The 17,035-nt window shown below is 40.8% G+C and overlaps 1 protein-coding gene across 2 annotated transcripts in view; it reads left to right on the top strand.

Moving 5' to 3' along the window:
* The window catches only part of gxylt2 (glucoside xylosyltransferase 2), a 52,260-nt gene extending 41,914 nt beyond the window's left edge, over positions 1-10,346 (top strand). For both annotated transcript variants that reach the window (XM_059649920.1, XM_059649919.1), the window contains 2 exons: positions 2,675-2,847; positions 8,805-10,346. In XM_059649920.1, the coding sequence (XP_059505903.1) occupies positions 2,675-2,847; positions 8,805-8,969 (338 nt within the window). In that variant the 3' untranslated portion in view covers positions 8,970-10,346. The remainder of the gene's footprint in view (positions 1-2,674; positions 2,848-8,804) is intronic.
* The last annotated feature ends 6,689 nt before the right edge of the window (positions 10,347-17,035 follow it).

The raw sequence follows: 17,035 nt of genomic DNA, 5'->3' as shown, positions 1-17,035 counted from the left end.
CCTCATTGATCTTCATTTAGCCCAGCTGTGAGATGCTCCTGAAAACTGCTGAGTACAATGATCAGGGATTCAGTAACAAAAATCATAGATTTACTTGCTTTTGTTCAACCCATAAGATAAGCTAATAGTTAGGGAATACATGACCAGCCTCTCTTCAAGAGGCATTGATATTGTTGCACAAAAAAAAATTGATAGAACCTTATTGTATTCAAATCATATTTCTAGGGGTGACAATGCACAACCTCCTGGACCCACCAGTCATGGAAAAACATAGCTTTAAACATTTGCAAAGTAAAAAAGAGGAATTAGGGCAAGTGATAAATTTAGGGTTGTTGCAATTTGAGTACAGGTTTATTGCTGATACAAAATACTATTATCCTCAAATATTAACTGCGTCAGATACCAAAGATTGACGTGTAGGTAGTGAAATTGAATTTCTAGTTAAAACATAATTGGAGCATGGAAACAAAGCATGAATAATACCTGACAGGTAATCAGTGATAATCTTGATACTGCCTTGAGTAATTATGAAGCAAAAAATAACAGTAGTCTTTTTATACACAAATTCTACAGTTGAGCAAAGATAATGCAAATATGCATGAGACCTGATAACAAATCAAGCTAAGTTATTTGACAGAGGACATTCTCAAGATTTTTTTGGTGAGATCTTTCATTCTAAATGTATTATAAACATTAGCCATTTCACAAGTGCTGAGATAAACAAAGAAAGTTTGACATGCTATCCTGAATATTATAACAAATATAAGGCATTAATTCACAAACTATTTGAAATTTGAGTCTGGAGAGTTGATAAACAATTCCAGTGCAAAACATTTTCTTTCCTTCTAGCAAAAGCAGTGAGTCATGTCTGTTTTTGTGCTGACAGATTATTGGCACCAAATTCTCTGTGAGCAATTCAATTAGTGATGCAAAATAATGCCAGCAGCATGGGTTTTGTTTCCAAACTGACTGAGATTACTATGTAGATCCTGCCATCTCAATCTGGCCCCTTGTCTGAGCCTTGGTGACCCTCAGGTTAAACCATCACCAGACAGCTGTCTCTGATGAGAGAGAGCAGCACTCTAGTACTGAGGTGATTTTATACTCTGTGTAAAGTGAAGGACGGATTTTATGCAGCCCATCATGATGGAAGGCATGGTAGCTCAGTCCAGTTAATCATGGGGAGGCCCTGCATCACTGTGCAGTATCAGGAGAACGTCCCTTATTCAAGTCAGAGTGATTCCTAGTCAGTGCTGTTGGGATGCCCACTAAGCTTGTTAATGAACAAATGCACATCCATTCTCCCTGAGCCCCCTGCACTTTTATTGATGGCTCAGGGATCAGTTAGAGGGTGCATGGGGTTTCTGCACACTCGGAAGGTCATCCAGCAAAACCAGTTGGCTTTGCCAGTGGTCTCTCAGGCCAGGGATCCTTTGTGGGAGATAGCCACTGAAAGTCAGCCCCGGCCTTGCTTTTGATCCCCTTTCAGTTCTCTCCCACATTTCTATCCCACCTTCATTCAGCCCTGATGATCCTCGGCCTCAGTGAAGGCTTTGCACCAGCTGTCACTGCAGCTATTGGTACTGGCAGGAAAGATGAACTGCCAGCCTTGGATTGGTAGCTCACTCTTGGCAAGCAGGACTTGTTCTGCCAGGGATGTCAGTCACATGGATGGCCTGACAGTGGCTAGTTACGTATCTAAAGGCACTTGGTTTCATCAGGCAAACCGAGGGTAATGACAGGGGTATCCTGCCAACTCTCCAACTGGTGGGGCGGCCTCCATTGATTTGACAAAGTCCTGGCCCCAGATGCTGAATGTTAGCAGATGCTGCAACTATCAGGGACATTACTATCATTCTTTGTCACTGTACAGCAACAGCACCAGGGACCAAGGTCAATCCTTTTTATAATTCTCCCAAACCAAGAGCATTTAGATTAATTCTAGTTTCCCTATATAAACATGGTCTGGATCACTCTGCTTAATATAAGTTTTAAACTGAACCTGCATACTTCCTGGTTTGCGTAGGTTTGTACTTTGCATACTAGATTTGCACACTGTATCATTGGAGAAACCTACAAAAGCAAATATTAAACTTTTGTCTTTAAGGGATGTGGAATGTCAAAGGCCTTTTTTTTAGATAAATCCCAAATATTTTCAGAAATTAAATTTCACAGAATTAAGCAATTTAATAAGACGTTTAACAAGGATAAATAGTGGAGATGATGACATAGAAGTCAATCTTTGAATACAGGAGCGCATTTATACTGTGGGTGTAACAGTGGGGTGAGGGGTTGCCAAGTTTGTTGATTTTACATGGGTTCTACTGTGTGTGAGCATATTCTGAACTCCCTCACAACTTCACATCGCAGTCTATATTGCCTGCTTGACCCCTCAACTCCAATTATCAGGTACTAGTAAGTAAACTGCCTCTTAATGGAGGTTAGGGGGAAAGAATTGAGACTAACTGGTGATCTGAGTGTAATGTGTTGTGGTTGGAGGGGTGGGAGGTCAACATAAACTCCTGAGTAAATGCAAAACTGATTTTTTTTTTTGGGGGGCGCGGGGTGACCGAATATATACAACTGTATTGTACACTGGCTCAACGTAAACACTGCAGTCTATGGTATTTTAGTTGTGTAAGATATTAAAACAATGTTTCTTTTGATTCTGTAGAATATCTGTATGTGTTCCCTTGTCAGTGGAATTATAGACCAGATCATTGTATGTATGGCAGCAACTGTCGGGGAGCAGAGGACCAGGGAGTTTCCATTCTCCATGGGAACCGTGGAGTTTACCACGATGATAAACAGCCTGCCTTCAAAGTAATGTATGAGGCTATACGTGATGTAAGTATCTCAAACACAAAATTCATGTGTCTGCTTTCTGAAGAGCTGCACTTTTAATCAGGAGTACTATGGATAGAATTTTCACATTCTCAGACTGTGATGAAATGCTCCTTTCTGATTTTAAAAACAGAAAATGCTGCTTGCATTCCACTGGTCTGGTTGTTTCTGTGAAAGAGGTATAATAGCCAGGTATTCCATTGGTCAGCGAGCCACTGGAGCAGTAATGACTGGAATTGTGTGTGAGGACCTTGCAGGATCCGAGACATAGCTTGTTTAGAGGGAATTCACTGCATCTGGAACTCACTGAAGAAGCCCCTTCATATCAATGTAATAGTTGGCCAGGAAATGTTAAAGGCTTAAAAACCTACTCCGGCTCTTGAGTAACTGTGTTAAACTAAACTGCCTGTACTCTGACACACAATCCCGCCCTGCCCCAAATAATGCCCAGATATTTCCAAACCCAACACGCTCGCACCCCCACACCAGACCTCTCCCCTAGCCCAACTCCCTCCAACTCTGACAGCTACTGCATCACTGCCAAGCCAGCCCAACTTAATCTGGCTGGACCCAAAACTCCACCTTACAACCTTTCGCAACTGCGACCTAACAATGTTGGAACTGACACCACCGAACCTGTGCACCACAGCATCTCCCGCCCAGCCTGATTCTCCAAACTACCTTGAACATCCATCCACTTACCTAGCACCCTGACCCCCTCAACCACCTGACGCCCTGCCAGCTTACCAATCCACTTGTCACCCTAACTCCTGACTTATGCACTTACCTTTTTCCGGCCACTTTTAAAGTTTGTTTAGGCCTTTAACTCCTGAAGTACAGCAGCAAATGTTGTTGATAAAGGGTGTGTCATGACTTGCAAACACTGCTTCTGCCCTTGTATGTGCCCAGTGCCCTCTGATGGATGCATTCGGGACAGTCAGTCTCAGGATAGTGGCCAAAATTTGGCAAAACATAAGTTGTTAATTTCAAAGAGTTAATGTTGTTTGAACCTGTTCTGATGACCATAGGAGAATCTGGGCCAAAGTTTTGGGTTGATGACCTTTCATCTGAACTGGAAACAGTTAGCAACTCATTAGCCATTGAAGCAAGACAACAAAGTGTGGAGCCTGATGAACACAGCAGGCCAAGCAACACCCCAGGAGCACAAAAGCTGACGCTTCGGGCCTCGACCTCTCTGATGAAGGGTCTAGGCCCGAAGCGTCAGCTTTTGTGCTCCTGGAGTGCTGCTGGGCCTGCTGTGTTCATCCAGCTCCACACTTTGTTGTCTTGGATTCTCCAGCATCTGCAGTTTCCATTATCACAGCCATTGAAGCAAGTTAGGTGGGGTGGATGTGGCTGGTGGGAGCAGGTACAATAAAGAACAAATGAAAGATCTGCTATTGCTTGAAACTGATTAAATGACAAAAGTGTTCATAGTGCAAGGTAAAATAGTAATGGGACAATTCAAGAAACCGAATTGTTGACGGGAGATGTGGATCAAAGAAACATGAAAGCTAGCTGTCCAAATGCAAAAGAAATGAAAATAAAAGTAGAGAGAGAACTCAGTCAGCAGAAGAAAGGAAACAAATCACTGAGTTTTCAAGGCTGCGAAGCACTCAGATTAAAGTTGAGACCCCCTTAAATTCTTCAGAACATTGAAGGAGGCTCAGAGCAGAAGCTGGAGGCTAGGTCGCAGGGCAGAAAATTAAAATGAAGATTAATGGTAAGTAGAAGCTCCAATTCACGTTTGTGGACTGAATGGAGGTGTTCCTCAAAGTCTTCACCCAGTCACTCCCCGATGTAGAGGAAATCACATAATGAGCGGTGAATCCATTCTGTAAGCTTGCTGGAAGGGCAACTAAGTAACTGACATATCTGAGGGAGTGTTTAGGATGCATGGAAAGGTGTTGCGGAAAGGGAACAAGATTTTCAGTAACTGAAGTGCGGAACAGGGTGTTGAGAAGTGAATGATCTCTGTGAAATTCCTAAAAGAGAGTGGAGAAGGAGATAGGAATTTTGGAAAGGCGGTAGTTGGATTGCTGAATATTTCCTGTTTTTATTAGCAATTATCGGAATCCAAAATATGTTGCATTTACGTTATTGATTTACTGTCACTCAACATCTGATTTCCTCTTGACTTTATACATTGAAAATTGGTAAGAGCACATTATTAACGTTAGGATTTTTTTCCCCATTAGATCCTTCTATTATGTTTAATGTACAAACAGATGTCGCATCACCCTAGGTTTCTTGGAGTTTGCAGTTTACTATTTTGCTTGGACAATCATTTGACTTCTGTTCATTGTATTGGTTATGTGATAGTAATACCAACAAATTTTGCTGACAATTAATTATTTAGAGCACTTGATAGTCGAGCCGTCGCTTCTGCTACACACTGCATGAGGACAGTCAAAAGTGGATTATTAATGTGTGACATTTGTGAGCAAACAGTGATGGCCAATTTTTTGCTTGTCTTTTCACAAGAATGAGCATATTGTTATTGTGCTAGATTCATGCCAAAAATTCAATTTCTGTTTCTGAAAACCAACTGGAACAATTAATTAAGTTTGCAGAAACTGCAAGATCGAAATAATGAGGACAATGCATTAAAGGAAATTGTCATTTTGATCATTGGAGAGAATTGTTTGGTCACAGCCTGTAATCTGATGGGTGAACTGACCTAATGTATGACTTAGTATGATGCGGCTACGACCAAGTGAGGAGAGGTGAATTGACTCCACTCTTCTTAAATCTCTCCCAGTTGGCTGCAACAAAGCTTTTGTTAATTCTTAGCATGCAGCAATATCACATGTAAATAAAAATGCCGTGTATTGGTTGACAAGAACCAAATGGAAAGCCAGTTACAAGGGATATCTTGAGTGAAAGATAAATGAATGATATTACTCATAATCCCAAGAAAAACAATAAAACATAAAATCAAGCATACTCAAAAACAAAGTGTATTTTTAAAGTTTAATAAATGTGTCTTGTACATAAAGGAAGATCAAGATTATACAAAGTGAATTGCTCAAGAGATGGAGTCATTGCTCAAGGAATGGAGTTTAAAAACAGGGAGGCTATGCTGCAGCTATGTAGGGTTCTGGTGATGCCACACCTGGAGTACTGTGTGCAGTTTTGGTCTCCTTACTTGAGAAGGGATATACGAGCACTGGAGGGAGTGCAGAGGAGATTCACTTGGTTGATTCCAGAGTTGAGAGGGTTGGGTTATGAGGAAAGACTGAGCAGGCTGGGATTATACTTATTGGAATTCGGAAGAATGAAGGGAGACCTTAGAAATATATAAGATTATGAAGGGAATAGATAATGTGGAGGCAGGGAGGTTGTTTCTGCTAGCAGGTGAAACTAGGACTTGGGGGCATTGCCTCAAAATAAAGGGAAGCAGATGTAGGACTGAGGTCAGGAGGAACTTCTTCACCCAAAGGGTTGTGAATCTGTGGAATTGACTGCCCAGTGAAGCGGTTGAAGCTACCTCACTGAATGTTTTTGAGGCAAGGCTAGATAAATTTTTGAACAGTAAAGGAATTAAGGATTATGGTGAGCGGGTGGGTAAGTGGAGCTGAGTTTCTCAAAAAGATCAGCCATGATCTTATTAAATGGTGGGGCAGGCTCGAGGGGCCAGATGGCCTACTCCTGCTCCGAGTTCTTATGCTCTTACCTTGCAAAATCTCTGTGCACAAGGTTTAACCTGAGACCGTGGTTATTTAATTGATGAATGGATGTTTCTCTGATATGCCTTTCACCAGGGGTTTTCTTTTGAGACATTGAGAAAAACCGAGAGATGTGCTGTGCCCAAAACCTGAATTTGAAATACATTCCTTGTGTATGCCTGTATTTGAATTCATTGTTTTTGTTCTAAGCTGGATAATCCGCTGGCAAATTTTAGACCATAAATCGTAGAAACAGAGTTAGGCCATTCAGTCCATCAGGCTTGCTCCATTATTCAATCATGGTTGATGTGTTTCTCAAACAAATTCTTCTGCCTTTGCCCCATAATTCTTGGTCCCGTTACTATCAAGAACCTATCTATGTCTATCCTAAAAATAGTGGGATGACTTGGCCCCTTCAACCTTCTGCAGCAATGAGATCCAAAGATTAACCATCCTCTGTTTGAAGAAATTTTCCCTGTCTGTTCTGAAGGCTTGTCCTTTCACTCTGAGGCTGTGCCCTTGGGTCCTAGTCTCTCCTACTAGTGGAACATCTTCACGTGTCATTCTCCCCCTCCCTCACTGCCATCCTTCTAAACTCTATCAAATATAGATGCAGCTATGGAGTCTTTAAATTGAACATTATTTTTGAAAAAAATGTCATGGTCGACCTTCATTGAGGCTTTCCCTTTTCTTTGTCTCTCTCTGTCTCTCACACACACACACACACACACACACACACACACACACACACACACACACACACACACACACACACACACACACCCTCGCCATTAGACATTAATTATGTCAACTGCTCCTCTTACGGCAAGCCCTTCATTCCTAGGACCATTCTTGTAAATCTTCTGTGGAATCCCTCCAATGCCAGAACAGCCTTCTACAGATATTCCAAATGTAGCCTGACTGGAGCCTTATACAACCTCAGCAATACATCCCTGCTATTATATTCCAGCCCTGTTGAAATTTAATGCTAGCCTTGCAATTGTTTTGCTAACTGCCAACTGAACCTGCTTGTTAATCTTAAGAAAATCCTGAACAAGGGCTCCCAAGTCCCTTTGTGCCTCAGATTTCTGAAGCATTACCTCATTTAGAAAATAGTCAATGCTTCTATTCTTCCCACCAAAGTGCACAACATAACACTTTCCCACATTGTATTTCATCTGCCAATTGCATGTCCGTTCTCCTAGCCTGTCCAGACTCTCCTTTTTTTGTTTGTGAGCGATTTTTTTTTTTTTTTTTTTTTCTTTTCTTGCCAAGTCATTCCCCAACAAAATATCTGTCTCTGGCTTTGGCAAAATTCAAACTGCCACACTGTTATCAGGCCCATACCAAGTTCACATTTCAATTAAATGTTAACTAATGGCACCTCTGTGCTCTTGGCCTTGAACCCTTGTATCAGCTTACTTGGAGTTTTAACTTCCCCAACCAGCAAGGACTATGTCTTGGAGAATGTAGATATCTCTCCCCAGCAGTGGTTAGCATTCCTTTGACCACAAACTTCTGTTAAATATTCGGGTCATTCGTCATGCCTGAGCAGACACTGATGCTGCAGATACTGGTCTTGCATCTTGAGACTCTGTGGGATGCTGAATTTTCTTCTTCCCATGTCTCCCTGTGAGATCCCATATTTTAACAATTGGAGACTGTTCTTCTTTCTCTGCCTTCCTTTCCTTTCTCACCAGCTTGTCTCTGAGTCATTTAATTCTCGTTGTTATGTCCTCTGAAAGTTTCTAAACCCCAGCCTCCCCTGAGTGTGAGTCTGAGTCTCATACTCATAGTCTTCTCATAAGTGAACGAGTAAACTTTGTGAGCTTGCCTTGTTTACTGACAACTTTAACTGCTGTGCTAAATCCTTGAGCCGGTTTTATTGTATTATTAAACTTGATAATTTGTAGATTTTCATTTTTGAGAAAGATGTAAAAATGTCATAAACAGGAGGTATGAATCTGTGTGATTGTTAATCTTTCCAATGACGTTAAGTACAGTTCAGGGTAAATCTCATTTATTGATGATTTTGCAAACTAGTTCAACCTGCTGCCAGGTTGTCATTGGCTATCCTAGGTCAGTGTCTTCTTCCCTTCTTCTAATGTAATCTTACTTCATTAAAGGTATCGGGTCTTAAAATTCAGATGATGGAAGTCAATTGTTGATAATTTATTTTTACCACTAACATAAGTGTCCAAATCCATTTGTAAATGTGCAGTGGTGTTCTGGAGCAATTGAAATTTATATGAAAGCAGCGGTGTTGATCATGACTTGTTTGTGTTCTTTCAGTTTCCCTTTGAAGATAATTTGTTTCAGTCATTGTATTTCCCACTCCAAAACAACTTCTTGAAAACTGTACACACTTTATGTGGGAGGCTTCCACAAGTGTTTCTGAAGCAGATAGAACAAGCCATGAGGAAAGTGTATGAGCTGCGTGTCATCCATGTCGGATAACAACAGAAAGTGGAAGATTTTTTTTTGTGTGCTGCACTGTAATTCAAAGAGAACACTCAGATTTAATTTTTCCAGTTTTATTTTGCATACATTTTTGTTTCTGTTCTGTTATTGTGCAAGTTTTATACTGCAAAAGCCTCATAGTAGTAATTTTTTGAATTTTGATGCACCTCTTCATCTTGCAGAAGAGCTTTCCTCTTATTAGTCTTAAGACGTCATTTGACTCGTCTTAGACCCTTGAATGAACCATACAGTTGGCTAATTGTGAAGTCAGGCAGATTATAATGAATCTAGCCAAGTGCATTGTTAAGAGCAGGCTGCCACTTGCAGTCATGATCTGAACTGGTGAACCTCTCTGTTGATAGTATCAACATGATATTAAGCCACTCTTGCAAATTGTCTTTACCCTCAGGAGGATCCTGAGGTTAAAAAAGTAAAGTGAGTGGTGCAAACTGTGTGGGGAAAGTAATTGGTTTGTGGTATTTTTCTCCTTTTCATATGAATCAACAATGAATATACAAAATCTGTTCTTACTCAGTGTGCTGAAATTTAATTTTCTTTTCAGTAACACCAGTGCAATTGGCATTGCAAAAACATTTCTTGAGTCAGACGCTGTGAAGTACTTAACTGCACGACCGAATATTCTTTAACCTGTCCTTGACCATAATATGGGTAAAGGTGCAACCTGAAATAAAACTAAGTGACTACAGACCAGAAGTTGCGGGTTCAATTCCTGGTCTGTGCTGATTTAATTGATGTCAGCTGAAGCACCATTTTGGGGCTCAGTACCCTTGTACCGTTTTTGAGAAGGAAGCAGACAGGGGTCTCATAAGTCAGACTGGAAATCGATGGTCGGAGTATAGGTTTGGAGCTGGACTGACGATAGCCTTGAGGTGGGAACAGCCTACTGTCAATTACGGTGAGAAATGGTCACATCGGAGAGATACGATGAATCATACTTCAGCACTTTGAAAAGAGGTTGAAAATTGCAAAGGCTGGGAAAGAGGAGGATTTTGTAGAACAGAAATATCGAGATGAAACTGAAAATTTACAGAAATAGATTTTCTTCTGTACTCCAGAACTGCCAAGTGTCTATAATCTGATGTGGAGTAATAATTTGACAGTGATTTTGCTGTTGTGCTACTACATTTGATCGTCCATCAGCAGTTTGTTCTCTGAGCGTACTAAATGGGGACAGCAGGATCATTTGTATCCTAAACTTAATTCTCACAGAAATAGTTTAAAAAAACGAATCCTCCAGCCATCAGCTAAAGATTTGCATTTGAAGTCCGAGTTTTCTTTTGTAATGTGACATATAATCTCTAATATTTGTACATGTCTGTTTTTAATATAAAGTGACATTTCAGTAATAAAATATTACGGTAACCTACTGTAGTCATTTGCATTATTTTTGTGTAATAAGCTTTTGTGTTTTTTTTAGTCTAAACAACAATTCAGTTGTGTTCATGTTGTAGTTTTTTTTCTTTTGTCTTGCTTTTCTGGTCAAGCTTGTTTGCATATCACCAAAACAAATCTGCCTTGAAACAGCAATCAACTTACTAAAAATGCAATTTTCCAAAAAAAACTTATTTTAAAACCTCTTTGATGTACTTGAGTGTGCTACCATGATAAAATTCCATTCACACAGCTAAAAGTGGATCTATCACAAACTCACTTAAATCGGTATCAGTCATTACCTGTGAATTAAAATAAGGACAGAAATAACAGGAGTAAAACGTAAGACCAGTCGAGCTTGCTCCACCACTTTGATATGATCATTGCAACTCTTGGGCTACTGCTCCGCATAACTATTGATTTTTAAATGGCTGAAAATTACATTTGAAGATGCAAACCTCTTTCCTGGTTTAATTGGGATATTTAAATCTGCACAGTCTTGGGTTTTCATTTTTCTTATTATTTAAGAAATTATACCTATTACTGGCTTTGCACCCTAAGTTACAAGTTGGACCTGAATCAACTAGAACTTGGAGTTGTTTGGGCTGAACTTACCAAAACATTTAAGATCTTGAGAGGATTCAGTAGGGTGGATACTGAGATGATATTTTCTCTTATACGAGAATCTCGACGCGGGTGCACAATTTGAGAATTGGAGACCTCAAAGGATCAGTTGTGTATGGAATTCTTTCCCAGAAAACAATGGAGACGGCTTCATTCAACAGATTTTTGATAGACAAGGGAGTTGAGGACTATGAACAGAGGACAGGAAAGTAGAGTTGGAGGTCCAAATGGCCTACTTTTGCTCTTTAGGTCTAAGTACTTGTGTAAATTATTCAGAACCTACAAATGGAATCTATGCACTTGATAGAAGGTAATACATTGACTGGAATCTGCCAAAAGTGCTTAGCCGATCGGGGGTATTGTCAATCTTATGCAAGGAGTCTGTTTGTCACAGGACATTTTTAAAGCTAATGCAAAGTTTGCAGAAAGGAGTTCTAAGAATTGTTGATCTTAAAGCAATTTTAGATTATTGGATCTTGGACATGGGACCACAGGCTGAAGGCAAGAAAGTTGGCTCTGGTAAGTGGCAGGCCATGTTCCCTGCACTGGGCCACTTTTCACCTGGGAGGAGCTAGGTGGGAGTCAGGATGATGCCTGCTAGACTGCAAACAACAACAGTGAATAAGGTTAATTTATTGGCTTGTTAAATTTAGTCAGTCGAAGTCAACCTGAAGTTTCCTTTTGGCCTACAGCCCTCTCCATTCTACTGAGATGAAAACACTACCAGGTGGTCTTTTGGCAGAAGATCAGAGTTGGACCTGAAACACAATACCACACTAGGGTCCACGTCCCACCCCCACCAAGTCTTTCGGGCAACAACTGCAGTTGCTGACTGTCCAGTTGAGAGATTTTCTCTCCATGGTGACAGCCCAGCAGCTATGGAGTCTTTAAATTGAACATTATCTTTGGAAAAAAAAATTCATGATATACCTTCATTGAAGCTTCCACTTCTCTTTCTCACACGTACACTCGCAACTGTTGCATTAGCTAATAGCCTTGCCAGTCCCTTCTTATTAGACATTAATTATCAATACAAAATTCTCATTGAGATCCTGACACCAATGCCTTGAGGAGTTAGAACCTGGGAAATCATCCAACATTAGAATCACAATCCATATATTAAAATTTGAACCCATTTAATCTGTTTCTCTTTCCACTGATTCAGCCAGATTTTATTTTTGTTTTATCGCACAGTCAATGTCTACTGAATTAAGGAACACTTAAAATTCTGTAATCTTCAGTTCATTACTTTTATATTGTGTGAATTGCGCTGAAAAAGGGATGCAATCGAGCAGAAGCTCCAGGTCAACTACTTGCAAGCTCAAGTGCCATTTTACAAGAATGGAATATTTTGTACCAGACTTAAAACCCTGGTCAAAATCAATCAATGTCTCTTGAAGTATTTAAGATGTGGGAAATGCAATCTTTAGGAATCTTCCAAAGGAAGGAACGAAAGGCAGAGTGGTTCATTGAAATGGCTAAATTTTTGTAATCTATGAAAGCATTGATTTTTATCAAGTAACAATTTATCTACTTAGCTTCACTTGTACTGCGACCACGTTCTGAGACACAAATTCAGAATAAGTTTCAGAATCAACACCAACACCAAATTTAGACTGAAACCTAAAGAGTGTATTCGTCTCATACCAGGCAGCTCTGCTGAAATTGCAAATTTTGTGTGGACTACACTTTATGTTCAGTAAGCTCAGTGCACCATTTGAGCAATGTATGCTGCTCACAACCTCTGTTGGAGTAAAAACATGGTAAGGTATCTCCCTTAAAAGAAGTTAATCATGACATTGCTGTAAACTCATGGCATCATGTTATTGTGAAACAGAAAAAGAGACGATAACTCTAATTTTCATTTGCCAAATTTAAATCACCACGAAGAAAATATTTTTAAAAACATACACAGTGCTCCACCAGCTCTTGATTTAAAATGTGGTTGGACTCAACAGGCAACTATCTTGTGAGTACCTTGAAGGATAGTTATTATGGAAATTATTTTCCAGCTAACTCATGAAATTGTGACCTCAGATAGATAGGTTGGCTGGGGACTTGAGGAGGTGGGACACTGTTGGGGTTGACAGAAAGGACTACCCATGTGGCATAGCATATCCTGCCAACGTTGGTGTGATCCACAGTGTCCTTGGGCCGGGTGAAACTCACTCACATCCCCGGGGCAGATCATGACGAGTCAATCTCTGCTGACTAGGATTATGTATTTGTGAGCCGTCTTTCATGACACACATTGTCATGCGTTTGTTTTAAGTAAACTGTTTTGCTGAAATTATTAGTTTGTCCTAGCAATGATGTCTTCACTGGAGATCTTCTTCTTTTGTGCAGCTCCATCTTTGTACCGTCAAGTCACAATCTTTGAACACGGGTGGTGTTTTGGAGGAGGGGGAGATGGTCACCTCCACTTGGAAGTGGAACCTGGAACTCATGTTCAGAGGATTAGCAGCTGTTGTCCTCCATCATCATGTAAAGCACGAAGTGTGTCATGGAAATGAAAATGGCTGGGTCCCCTCCCAGAGTGAGTGGAATGTGTGCTGCCGTATGTGAAGGAGATGCCTGTGGGTTACAGCTACATTGGGCTGTTCAAAGGGCAACCCTGGTGGACACATCAACCACAGTGAGGGCGAAACACACTTAGGACCTCAGAGTTCCTTGTGACCCCTAGGCATCAGCCCATCAAATACAGTCCAACTCCCTGACCCAGTCTGTCCTGACCATTTCATACAGGTTAGTGACTTAGATTCACTGATGCCTGTGGTGCATTTACAATACCTATCCACTCAGAGAGATCGTGCCTGGTTACTGAGAATTGGGATTTGTGAAGTTGGTGATTAGTTGTAATGATATGACATTTGAAGATACTTAATCACCTTGACCATTCATGAGATATCTTGTGGAATCGCATTCTTGGGACAACAATGCAGGCATTGACCTTGATGACTATCTGCACCACTTCTTTTGTATTGTTCAGCACCGTCTGGATGCCATGTGCATAAATAAACTATTTGTGGCATAGTTCTTCAAATTCTGCAATGTCTAATAATCTGAACATTGTGCATTAATCTTTTATTTGTTCCATGAAATTTCCTTTTAGTAACTGGTTACATGGAGTATTTTAGCTTCCTCTTCCTTAATATAAATGTCCAAAGTTGACAGGAAGGAAAATAACAGCTATTCCATAAAGTCCACACTGTCACCATGATGTCTGGACCTTGGGTGCAACAGTTCAGCAGAAAAACTGCTGCTACTCACAGATACTGGTAAAAAAAAATTCAAAAAGATTGTAAAGAAAGACATAGCATCTTGCACAAGCTCAGGACATGTCAAACTCAATTAACTACTTTTAAATTAATAATAAAAATCTACTCTGCAAATCAAAGGGCTGGGTTTCTCTATATTCTAATGTCCTTTATCCCATACTATGGTGTCATTGACACAAAGCATAACAATGATTGCAAATCCACTTAGTGTGGTTCCTTTTTACTAACTCACCAAACAGAAACACTAACAACTCCAATTGCTCAATTAGTTCTCATATAGAGCTCATTACCAGGTTGTCACTCTACCAATGAATCCTCCTGTATATCTTTCTGTTTCACCAGATCACATCTCTGGCTGCAACATCGATATTTGTGAGTGGTTCATCTTTGCACATTTCCTGGCCCAGAGCACGGCACAAGCAATATTTCAAATCAGGTCAACTGATTGGGATATTACCCTGGTGATGTTGGGACCAACCCCATGCAGTCATACCACACATATCCTCTGCAGGGACTGCCAAAATTGGTGTTGTCCACTGTGGTCTTGGGCATAGTGAACATCTTTCACACTCCTGGAGTGGCCATTGTCCAGTTAATCTCTCTCGACTAGAACTCTGTATTTGTGAACTTCTCTTTCTTGACACAACTTAACATGTTGGCATATGTTTGTTTTAGGTGAAGTGTTTTTGTGGAAACAATCTTAGTCTGTCCCAGCAATTATGTCTTCAGTTGAGACCTTCTTCTTTTTGGCAGCTGCATCTTTCTACCATCCAGTTACAAGCTCTGGACACTGGCTCATTCACCTACGACTGGTTATATTTTAAGTCCCAGTACAAGACAAATTAAAGTAATGAAAAGCTTCGCATCATGACAGACAGAAACGTGCAGAGTACAAAATACCTTACAGCATCCAATTCCTCAGAAATAACATCAAATAGCAAATTGCCTTACAGCTTGCCATCACTTTGCAGGACACACAACTGCCAAATTATGCACAGCAAGACCCCTTAATGGAATAACATTTCAGTAATGTTGGTTGAGGGAAAAACAAGTATTCGTCAGATCAATGAACCATTCTTTTCTCATCTTTGAAATGAAGTGTAATGGGATATTCTACATTTACTTGAGATCGCTGAGGGAATGAAACAAAAATCTCATGCAAATCCAACACATTGAACAGTGCATCACTACTTCAGAAGTGCACTGATGTTCCAGTTCAGATCTGTTCTCCAAAATGGGACTTCACACCAGTCCATCTGACTAAGAGGTGTGATTCTAGCAACTTCAGTTGTGGTTAACTCTTGCCAATACCCAACAGTACTTCTGGTGGTGAATAAATGTCCGTCGAGACTGATAAACATATCTAAATAAAGGAAACAGATATTGAGCAAAGGAAGGAGAAAATGTGAAAAACACAACTTGAACCAAGTTTGCAAGCCAATTGCTCATACACCCAACCATATTTAGGCTCAGGTTTTAAAGCTGATCAATGAGACAAGCAGCCTACCAGTTGGTAACATTGTCATAGAATCCCTGCAGTCCACACAGCCCCTTGGAGCATCCAACTCAGATGCATCCCCCCCCAAACCACCTAAGCTATATATCCCTGAACACTACAGGCAATTTAGCATGGCCAATCCACCTAACCCAAACATCTTTGGGCTGTGGGAGGAAACCCACACAGACACAGGAGAATGTGCAAACTCCATGCAGATAGTAAATTGCTGGAAATACTCAGTACGTCTGGCAGCATCTGAGAAAAGAAAGCAAGAGTTAACGTTTCGGATCTGGTGACCTTTTCTCAGAATATGCAATTTTCTTTTGTTTGTTTAGCGTAAGACTTCCTGGAGTTCTATACTCCTCCTCTCAGTTTACAATTCCTTAGAGTTCTGTGTCATCTGTAAACGTTGAAATTGCCCTCAACACCAAGATCTAGATAATTGATATGTCAGAGGAAAAGCAAGGGCACCAATACTGATCCTTGGTGAACTCCACAACAAACCTTCATCCAGCCTGAAAAATAACTAAGTCCAAAGGGTGTAAATTATCTAGTCTGAAGACAAAATGTTGTTCTGTGCTGTTATTCACTGGAGCATTACAGTATGCCAAGGACAGACATGTGGGCATGTGAGCAAGACACTATGTTAAAATAACCAGCTGTGGGAAGGTTGCGCTCATGCTTGCACATGGATCGGAGGTGTTCTGCAAAACATTTGCATAGCCTGTGTTTGGTTTCTCCAATGTAGAGTCAGCCACATTGAGTGCAGCGAATATAATACTCAAGGTTGAAGGTGATACAGGTGAAATGCTGTTTCACCTGGAAAGACTGTTTAGGCCCTTGGATGCTGAGGCAGGGAGGGGGTGAAGGGGCAGGAGATGCATCCTCTGTGGTTACATGGGAAAGTGCCATGGAGAAGGGGGTTATGTTGACGGTCAAGGAATGGACTAGGGTGTCTGGGAGGGAATGATCCTGTGAAATACAGACAGGAGCGAGGAGAAAATGTGTTTGGTGTTGGCTTCCTGTTGAAGTTGTCTGAAATGGCAGCGAACGATCCTTTGCCGAGGCTGGAGAGGTAAAAAGTGAGAACAAGTGGGATCTGATCACACTGTCATGCGAAATGGGAAGGGGAAGGGTGGAAGCTTGGGTGATAGGTTGGATGCAGTTCAAGGACCTGTCAACCAGGGTGGGCAGGAAACTATGGTCATGGAATAAGGAAGCCGTGTCAGTAGCACTGTTTTAGAAGGTGGAAACATCCAAACAGTTATGAC

The sequence above is a fragment of the Stegostoma tigrinum genome, chromosome 11 (assembly GCF_030684315.1).
Source record: "Stegostoma tigrinum isolate sSteTig4 chromosome 11, sSteTig4.hap1, whole genome shotgun sequence".
Taxonomy (NCBI): Eukaryota; Metazoa; Chordata; class Chondrichthyes; order Orectolobiformes; family Stegostomatidae; genus Stegostoma; species Stegostoma tigrinum.
Note: the sequence above shows the minus strand (reverse complement) of the source record. Positions and strands in the feature narration are given on the sequence as shown.